The sequence below is a fragment of the Clupea harengus genome, chromosome 9 (genome assembly GCF_900700415.2).
Source record: "Clupea harengus chromosome 9, Ch_v2.0.2, whole genome shotgun sequence".
Taxonomy (NCBI): Eukaryota; Metazoa; Chordata; class Actinopteri; order Clupeiformes; family Clupeidae; genus Clupea; species Clupea harengus.
This window is the reverse complement of record NC_045160.1, coordinates 12,046,976-12,056,117: the sequence shown is the minus strand read 5'-3', so window position 1 is coordinate 12,056,117 and position 9,142 is coordinate 12,046,976. Positions and strand designations below refer to the sequence as shown.

The 9,142-nt window shown below is 39.4% G+C and overlaps 1 protein-coding gene and 1 non-coding gene across 3 annotated transcripts; one reads left to right on the top strand and one right to left on the bottom strand.

Moving 5' to 3' along the window:
* Positions 1-712: 712 nt before the first annotated feature.
* Positions 713-7,792, bottom strand: tubd1 (tubulin, delta 1). Of its 2 annotated transcripts, none has more exons than XM_012836210.3 (8): positions 7,327-7,792; positions 7,021-7,168; positions 6,422-6,638; positions 6,034-6,262; positions 5,756-5,920; positions 5,503-5,637; positions 4,365-4,548; positions 713-1,207 (listed from the first exon to the last, which is right to left on the bottom strand). In XM_012836210.3, exons 1-8 carry the CDS (start codon positions 7,475-7,477, stop codon positions 1,105-1,107), a joined length of 1,332 nt encoding a protein of 443 aa, XP_012691664.1. In that variant the 5' UTR covers positions 7,478-7,792; the 3' UTR covers positions 713-1,104. The 2 variants fall into 2 exon arrangements, with proteins under 2 accessions (XP_012691664.1, XP_031429306.1); XM_031573446.2 differs by lacking the exon at positions 713-1,207 and adding an exon at positions 1,590-2,307.
* An 85-nt stretch (positions 7,793-7,877) lies between these two features.
* On the top strand, positions 7,878-7,985 carry trnal-caa. Its single transcript has 2 exons — positions 7,878-7,915; positions 7,940-7,985. It is a non-coding gene; the product is annotated as a tRNA-Leu (tRNA).
* The last annotated feature ends 1,157 nt before the right edge of the window (positions 7,986-9,142 follow it).

Here is a 9,142-nt window from a genome sequence, read left to right as displayed (position 1 = left end):
CATAGTCGAATTGGAACCATTAATGTAAAGTGTAGTATCTGTGGTAGAAAAAAGATACATGCAAAAACCTACACATAATTGACCAGTGGGACGATGAAATATCTGTGGAACTCTTCATGATGTGACTTCATGGTAGGATCAAGGGGTAAGTATTGCAACTAATTGTAGTTGGATTATGTATGTAAAAGGAAAATGTTGAACAGAATAATGGAATTTAATGTAACAAAGTCATTAGGTTTTATTTGTTTTGATAATGGGCATTAAAGTTTGGGTTAACATCCAGCTGTTGAAGTTTGCTGTTGGGATTTCAACTTTTCCCCCTCTGAAGCGATCGTAAGTGCATCCCATTCAGTCAGATAGCTTATCAGACTGGTGTTGGCTGTGCTATGATGTCAACAGCGGTCTGTAAGCTGTCTGAAGCTTCGGGTTTGATCCTCAGACTGAACCTCCAGTAAACTATCTAGTTCCTAATGGCGTATTGGTTTTAGAAACTGTAGCAATGGCGTGGTGTCTGCTGTTGGCCATTTCAGGTTGAGTCTAATGCTGCTTGACCAAGATTTGAATAAGATTAATCTTTGTAACTGCAATTACTACTTTGCATTCTACTAAGTACTACTTTTCCTGGATACCACACAGGATTCGGTGGGTGGTTGTCACATACATACATACATACATACATGCGTAATAATAAAATAATAAAGATGTTGAAATATGAATGTGGAATTGTCATTTTTTTTTTTTTTTTATGTTTCTAAAGATTTTTCAGGTGCTGAGGTCTGCCTTACATGTGCACAACTTAGTGGGATCTTGTCCAATAGGCTTTACCTGAAAATGTGTCTTCAAAATGACTAACAAATGTAGCATTTTATTTTCATGAAGAGACATTCATAAATAAACATGGCAAAATGTACATAGAGATTAGTATATGATTAATTTATACGAAAGAAACTCACTACTCCATTCAAACATAAAGACCACACAAATCTCATTACACTCTTAACAAACCCAAGTAGTTGTCAGGAGTATTTCTGTGATATAGACTGAGACTACAGAAGACCTCAAGCATGACTGGGAATTTCCCCAAAAACCTGCTGAGTGTGTTTGTCAGAGCTGTGAGTAGCTGGAGATGACCTGCTCCAAGACTGTGAAACTGTCAAGGAAGTCCTCTTCTGAGATACCAAATTTCATGTACTGGTGAGTGTAGGCCCTGTTTAAAAACAACCAAAAACATGTTAGGGATTATATACCTGGTAGTCCCCCTGTTCCTCGATGTCTAACATATCAGTTAGAGCAGGGGTTTTCAACCAGGGGTCCGTGGCGACATGAGACATGAGCCTGTTGATCAGTTCATCATTGACTTTTTTTATTTTTATAAATATACCTGGGCCCGTCGACATATTTATGTCTGAATAGCCAAGTCGTATTGCCCAAAATACTGATGTAGACCCATTTTCAGCGAAGAAATTACACTGACAAGTATTATAGGCAGAATATTTGTGTGGGGGGAGGGGGCGTGGCGGCGGCGGTTACAAACATGAAAAAGAAGGGTACAGGACTGTAAAATGTTTTGGGAATCACTGGCACATCAGTGGGCCGCGGATTACTTTCTGGTCAGAATGGTGGTCCCTGGGACAAAACCAGTTGAAAACCCCTGAGTTAGAGGGAAGGCATGTCAAAGCAATGTAGGTTTAGTTGTAAATGCCCCCAAATCTTTATGCAAGCAAATACATGAGGCAATGGCCCCCTATAATTTTGTCACATTGGAAGTTACATCTCATTCCCAAGGCTTATACCTAGATTTATTAGGTGAACACTGAAATGTTTTAAAGTGTCAGCATAAAGATCTTTAGAACAGTTAAAATAAGATACTAAACCACTGGCTGTTCTTGCAGCACTTTGATTTGCAACTCTTCCTCCCAATAACCACAAGAAAGACAAACTATAGTAACTTGGTTGCTTTAATTGTTGGGCGTTTCTGCATCAGTGAACCAAACTCCAATTAACTCTTTACAATTCATTACTGCTGCTGCTCCGCAGGGCTTATGTAAACTTGGCATGAGTAGCCCCACATGATGTACATATAAGGAGGTTTGTGTCCCTTCATGCTAGCACCCCCTGAAGTGGGGTAAGCTCAAAGCACTTTTTGGCAATAGCTCAACAACCATTTCAACAAAAATTACACATTTTCTATGGCAAGTTGGCCTCTAGGAGATCCATTATCCTCGCTCATTAAGACCGAGGTACACTTCTGCGGATGTGGTTTTGCGCAATACCGACAAGGACATGTGCTTTGGTCCCAAGTATACTCTGGTGGACAAAAAGACAAAAAGTCTGCACATTACTTTAAAACTGCTATTCGCTGTGTCTTCACAGAATGATAAAATATGGCTTAACCATATTTTTCAGTTCTTGGAATTAGAGACTGTTATATCAGTTTTACCAATACAGCGGCCACCTTTGGCCTCTTTTGACACATTTTGGCATCAGCCTCCTCATATTGGTCTTACCATTATTAGTGTAAATGCACCCTCTTTTGTTTACCCAACATATGGCATATTTGTTTTCCTTTATCCTATGACGATTGTGATCATATTTGCTACACGAGTTTTTGAGATGTCTACATCAACATGATCAATATTTTCCTGAAAAACTGCATACAACAGGCTTTCTGCCCTCTGGTGGATTAATATGGCAGGGAAATCTTTGGCAATTATGAAAAAGTTGCTGTACGAATAACATTTATATTGTTACTAATATTTCAATATAAACATTTACTGAATTGGAGCAACTTATATTTACTCAATATTTCATACTTTATAGTAAAATATGACAGCAGGTATTTAAGGTACATTTATCAAGTATGAAATAGGATACAGCAAGTATTTAAGGTAATTTGTCTGTAAATCCCTCCATTGTCATGATGATGGAAAAAAGATCTCAGCATCTCTTATGGCACAAAACTTGGTATATAAACCCAAGACCCCTTCCTGGTGGACTGCATCATTTGACCACTGGGGGGCCCTGTAACAAGTACAAACTTTTTTGTTGTTTTTTTGCCAAAGATGTATAAAGGCAAAATATAAAGGTTGTAAAAAGGTTCCTGTTTGGAAACAAAAAAAGTACCAACCCACATTGAATGTTCTAAATGCAATGAACAATATATGTTTTTGTTTTTAAAATATGTTTTGTGACCAATAAATGTATCAAATTTGATAGAACTTTCAGGCTGACACTGAAAGACTGATGCACGCGGTTATCACAAGCAGGCTAGACTACTGTAACTCGCTTTGGTCTGGTCTACCAAAAAAGCCATTAATCAATTACAAACAATACAGAATGCAGCAGCGCGAGTCCTCACTAAAACAAGACGGAGGACGCACATCACACCAGTCTTAAAATCACTGCAGTGGTTACCTGTTAGTTTCAGAATAGATTTCAAGATTCTCTTACTAGTCTATAAATCACTCGCTAGTCATGCACCTGAATATATAACAGACATGCTCTCAAGGTACACACCCAGTAGATCCCTGAGGTCTTCTGGCACTGAACTCCTAACAGTTCCAAACGCCAGGACAAAGAGACATGGAGAAGCAGCTTTTAGTGTCTATGCCCCCAGCCTTTGGAATACTTTGCCAGAATACCTAAGAATGGCTGAAACGTTGGAAACCTTTAAAACATGCAATTAAGACATACCTCTTTGATGTCGCCTATCACTCACTGTAATATTTATCTATTTATTTATCTCTGGAAAATCTGACGATAACCGTACTGAGCAGGCCTTTATGGGGCCAGTGTGGTTAGAACGTAATTTCCTGTTTTTTATCTCTGGAAAATCTGTGTCTCTTTACAAGTGTTTGTAACCCCCCCCCCCCTCCATTTTCCTTCTGTGAGACGCATTGTGTTACCTCCTGGTATGAAATGCGGCGTACAAATAAAGTTTGATTTGATTTGGAAACAAATTGACGGCGTTTGTTCTCTTTTGTGTTTTGTTAAAAAGTCCATTAAATACTTAAAACACTGGATGTGTCAGTTTTTACAGGGTTAAATTACAGGGTTAAATTACACATACGATATTTGTTATTCTGTCTTTTCATATACATTGTCATTACTGTTTCTTTCCAAGTTTAACTTAACTCACTATATGCCGTGACTAGTTTACAAAGATGACACTATGCGGTACAATTAGAACTAAAAATGAGGACAAGAAATGTGCAATACATAAAAATACATTCAAGTGTATTGCAGAAATGTACGAAACTGTTACTATACCAAAAATTGCTAACTGAAGGCATTGATCATCAGAAAAGTACAAATGTACTCTGTTGCACATGTTTGTGTACTGTTATTAGTGCTGGATACCTCACCTGGAAGCAAACATGTTCCATGCTTTCCCCACCGTGCTATTCAAAGACCTCAGTAAAGATTGGCTATTGCTGACAAGGGTTGCTGACTTCTCATAACCATTGAAGGGAACAGAAGAACTCCAAGAGCTGATTGCACTCTCCACTGGCAGCCAGGGTACATAGAGTGCAGGGTCTTTAAAACCACCTGTTGCCCAAAAAAGCAAAAAGGGTTTAGTCTGACAGAGCCCATTCATTCTAATGGGCAGCAATAAGGTGTTTTGGTCTAAAACTAGCAAGCTAACTACCTAAAAGGTATACTAAAACCGTGCAAAAACCAACAGGAGCACAGTTCGCAATGATAAAATCTTGCTACCATGCTAACTGGAGTCTTTTGGTAATATAGTTGACAATGTCGTGCTGTGAAAGCATTTTGTGAGTACGTCCCAAGCCACAGAACTACATAATGCATAGCCTGGGTGGCTAGTGGGAAATATAGGTGTGTTTATCTGTCCTTCACATGACCATATAGCATCAACAAGAATTAGAAGATGATACCAACACTAGAAAAAACAGATCCCAAAAAGTGGCAAATTCCTGTATACTGTTGCTTTACATATAGTGTGTAGGCTGGCTGGTGCATTGCTGGAATGTGCATTTCTGATTAATTTGTCTTTTGAGTGTTCTGTGGTTTTGTTAAAAAAAAAAAACATGACGGCCCAACAGGTAAAGACAACAAGAAGGTCACCCAAACATCAACAGGTGTGCCCCTCATATAACTGGGTGCACTGCACATGCCGTAGTAGTCTCCCTAACTGAGTAGTTTTCAGATGACACGCTTTCATTTAAAACATGACAACTACAAGGTAAAGTTATGTGGTTAAACTAAGTCATGGAATGCTGAGCAGAAACTGTAGCACAGGCCTTTGTAGAGGCAAAGGGTTTGGTGGAAAATATTCCTGGGTTTGGCAAGTTTGATCTGCTGTGTCCGTTCAGCTGTGAGCTGCAGTGATAACCTTTGTGATTTCAGCTACAAAGTGATTCAATCTTAGTATAATCTGCATGTTTTATTAGCTATGCCTCCACTCAGATTAGCCGTGCAATGCCAAATGAATGAAGTCCATGAGATATGTCTGTACCCAGGTCTGACATTAGAACCTACCCGTTTCAGCGCTTGACACATCTTTTCCTCTTAATATTAAGAGGTTTGCCAAAGATCTGTTGAAGCCCAGCTCTCTAGTAGGCCTTCCTCTGTCAGACTTGCTCGCAGATTGTGCTCTCACTGCCCAGTCGATACCTGAAAAAACACAAATTCCTGTTTGATGAAATGTACTGCATCTGTTTTCAGAGCTACACGATTCAGTAGCAGTTTCTGATGTATGATGAAAACAGATATCAAAGATGAGACTTCTCACCTTCCTCCATCCCGGCATTAGCGATAAGCATCTGCCGTAGATGTCTGAGCAGGCCAGGCCAGTTAAAGACACTGTAAGCCAGAGATGTACTAGACATCTGGGGGATGTTTCGGATGCTCAGGAGTTTGTATTCTGGATGATTCACCAGTGAACTCATGAATTCACCTAAGCACAAAGGTAGAAGTAGAAGTAGTAGAGAGTCAATGCTACAGATGGCACTTTCAAAGGTCAATTAGTCATCGTTATGACATGTTTGTAAATATAGCAATGCCACTAACCAATGGGATTCCTACTGTAATGCGAGGAACTGGCAGTGTATACGGGTTGTAGCACACTGCCCAGATGGTGGGTGATGACTTTGTTAATGTCGTTGAAGGAGATGTGTTTGATATTCATGAGCTGAGCACAGATTTTGTGCACCGCGTCATTTTCATGGACCAAGATAGCATCAGAGAACTGGTACAGATGAGACAGCGTGAGGACCGAGTTGTAGTTTTGGACTATCACCTAAACACAGAGGAATGATGAAAGTGGAGAAATGTTAGTTTCATCAGTTAACCTACCGTAAAACAGAATAGCTTTATTACAAGTACTGAGTAGATTTCTCTTTTTCCAATGCAATACTGCTTGACAAAATCCATATTGTATATGACTGTTTTATATTACCTCCCCAGTGTTATAAGGCCAAGTCACATGGTTGAGAATGGAGGTATGGGGGTATGCGTCACGTAGACACTGGGTGATGTAGGTTCCCATGCCAGACCCTGTGCCTCCAGCCAAGCTCATCATGGTGACAATGCCCGTCAGACGGTCACACTGCTCCACCTCTTTGCGCACAAGATCTCTGACAACTTCTTCGTATTTTGGCCCGTGCACAGAAAACCTGAAAGCCAAGGCCCACTGTTTCAGGTACTGTGGACACTCATTCATGTCTGAATTTAATATTGTAGCATGAAACGGAGGTTGTATGCTCCCAGAGTCCTGTATGTGTTCGTGTTTATGTTAAGGTTAATGTTCAATCCTGTGCCTAATGTTCAATTTAGAGTGTTCTAATGTTGGTGTGTATTTGTGTTAACGATTTGGAGTCAATTTGTTATATGTAATTCCCTGGTGTAGTTGCCTTGTGTATATCCTGAGTCTTTCCCCTGTCCAGTATCAGTCTGAAGCTTCCTGTGCGTCAAGAAACGGCATAGAGCCAAAGAAAAGGCTCTTTGCTAAAATATTCAGTGCTTAACGTGACCGATTCTATTTCAACCACTACTCACCCATTTGCCCAATTATTTCCAGACCCCTGTTTCTGACAGAAGTGTGCCTTGTCTCCATATCTCCACTTCCCAGATTTAGCTGCTTTAGCAATAGTCTGATTAATTACTTTAGGCTCCATATCAATAAGTATTGCACGGGCAGTGAGGTCTAAGGGTAGAGACAAATTATGGTTAAGGGCAAATAATATCTTTTCGCTTTCATTTAGACTTACATGCACATTTGTGAGCATTAACAAGTGGCAGCTCATTTGTTTGATTAGCTAGTTAACAACAGCTTTCCTATCTTAACCAGTTAGGTAATATTACCTTGTGAAGGTCCCTCTCTGAAGAACCGCTCATGACTGCAATCCTTGTACAGTTTGTCTTTGGCATTACTGGAATCGTTGCAAAGGACACTGAAGAACTCCTGGCCAACCTGATTTCCACACTGTCCCACCTGCACCGTCACTACAGACATTACTCTTTAATTGAGTCAAAGTATAACGTAAGTAAACAGACTAGCGTTATGTACACTCCCATTTAAAAGAGATGAACGACTAAAACACTTTCCGAGATAACATTGTGATGAGAAAACATGCATTTCCATATATGCTATGCTATATCTTTACTGTGTTGAATTCGTACACCCGCCATCAACTCATAAACGAAATGTTTCCGATCACGTGACATGGGTTGTCAAGCAACATTCTTTCCGGTTCACTAAAATAAAAGTCCTCTTTAAGATTTTACGATTTCAGCTACATATTGTTTTTGGCCAGCGCAACCATAGAAAGGTCTATATATGTCTATGAGCGCAACTATTCACTTCAGCTGTCATTATATAAAGATACCTATTCTATCGCATGCTCTCCACTCATGTCAGGATGGCCGAGCGGTCTAAGGCGCCAGACTCAAGGTATCAGCCTTCCCCCAATGGGTATTCTGGTCTCCGAATGGAGGCGTGGGTTCAAATCCCACTTCTGACAGTATATTTTTTGCCCTCTCCTATTTAATCTTTACATGCTACCCGTAGGCAAACTTTTGTGAAACAACAATATTGACTACCATAACTATGCCGACGATACTCAAATTTACATTGCCCTCTAACCCGCATAGTCCGATTGATTCCCTATATCACTGTATCTCACTGATAAATGACTGGATGTCCCACAATTTTCTGCAGCTAAACAAGGACAAAACAGAGGTAGTTGTTTTTGGTCCCAACAAAAATGAGAGAATTAAGGTCAGTGCCTATCTAAAATCCCTATCACTACAGACTACAAATCAGGCCAAAAACTTGGGTGTTATATTAGATGCTGATTTACACTTTGAAAACCAGATTAATTTACTAACCAAGTCAACATATTGCCACCTAAAAAATATAGCAAGGATTAGAGGCCTTCTATCTAAACCAGACCTGGAAAAGCTTATCCATGCTTTTATCTCTAATAGACTAGATTACTGCAACAGGCTTTATACCGGCCTTCCTAAGAACTACAGCGTGTTCAAAATGCAGCTGCAAGGGTACTCACAATATATATATATTTTTATTTTATTTTATATATTGTTGTTCTTATGTGTAGTACTTATTATGTTTTTATGTTTATTGTCAGCACCAATATGCCAAAACAAATTCCTGGTAGGTGTAAACCTAAAAACCTAAACCTACAAAAAAATAGTAATAAATACGACCACATCACACCAGTTTTCAGATCTTTGCACTGGCTTCCAGTGTGCAAGAGAGTTGAATTTAAAATCCTTTTATTGGTCTACAAAACCCTAAATGGTTTAGGTCCAAAATACCTCCTAGATCTTCTTACTCCCTATCAACCATCAAGAACCCTTAGGTCGTCTGGAAAGGGACTGCTAACTGTTTATAGACCTAAAACAAAACATGGTAAAGCATCATTCAAATATTTTGCTTCTAATTCCTGGAACAAACTCCCAGAAACACTTAGATGTGCCCCAAATGTTGCTACTTTTAAATCAAGGCTCCAAACGTTCTTGTTTTGTCGGGCTTATGAACACTGATTTGCTTCACTGATTTGCTTGCTACAGGAGTACCTGTCTAAACTGTGAGTTGTAGCACCTATATTCCATATGATTATGTTCTTCCAGTACACTTACTTTTTAATCTTTTATT

What these genes read in the sequence shown, in the direction of transcription:
- tubd1 (XM_012836210.3), bottom strand. Translation starts at nt 7,477, where the DNA reads ATGTCTGTAGTGACGGTGCAGGTGGGACAGTGTGGAAATCAGGTTGGC. An exon ending in CAGAGAGGGACCTTCACAAG is followed by an intron (nt 7,169 to 7,326) that starts GTAATATTACCT and finishes CTCTACCCTTAG; the next exon opens with ACCTCACTGCCCGTGCAATA. An exon ending in TGTGTCAAGCGCTGAAACGG is followed by an intron (nt 4,549 to 5,502) that starts GTAGGTTCTAAT and finishes TTTGGGCAACAG; the next exon opens with GTGGTTTTAAAGACCCTGCA.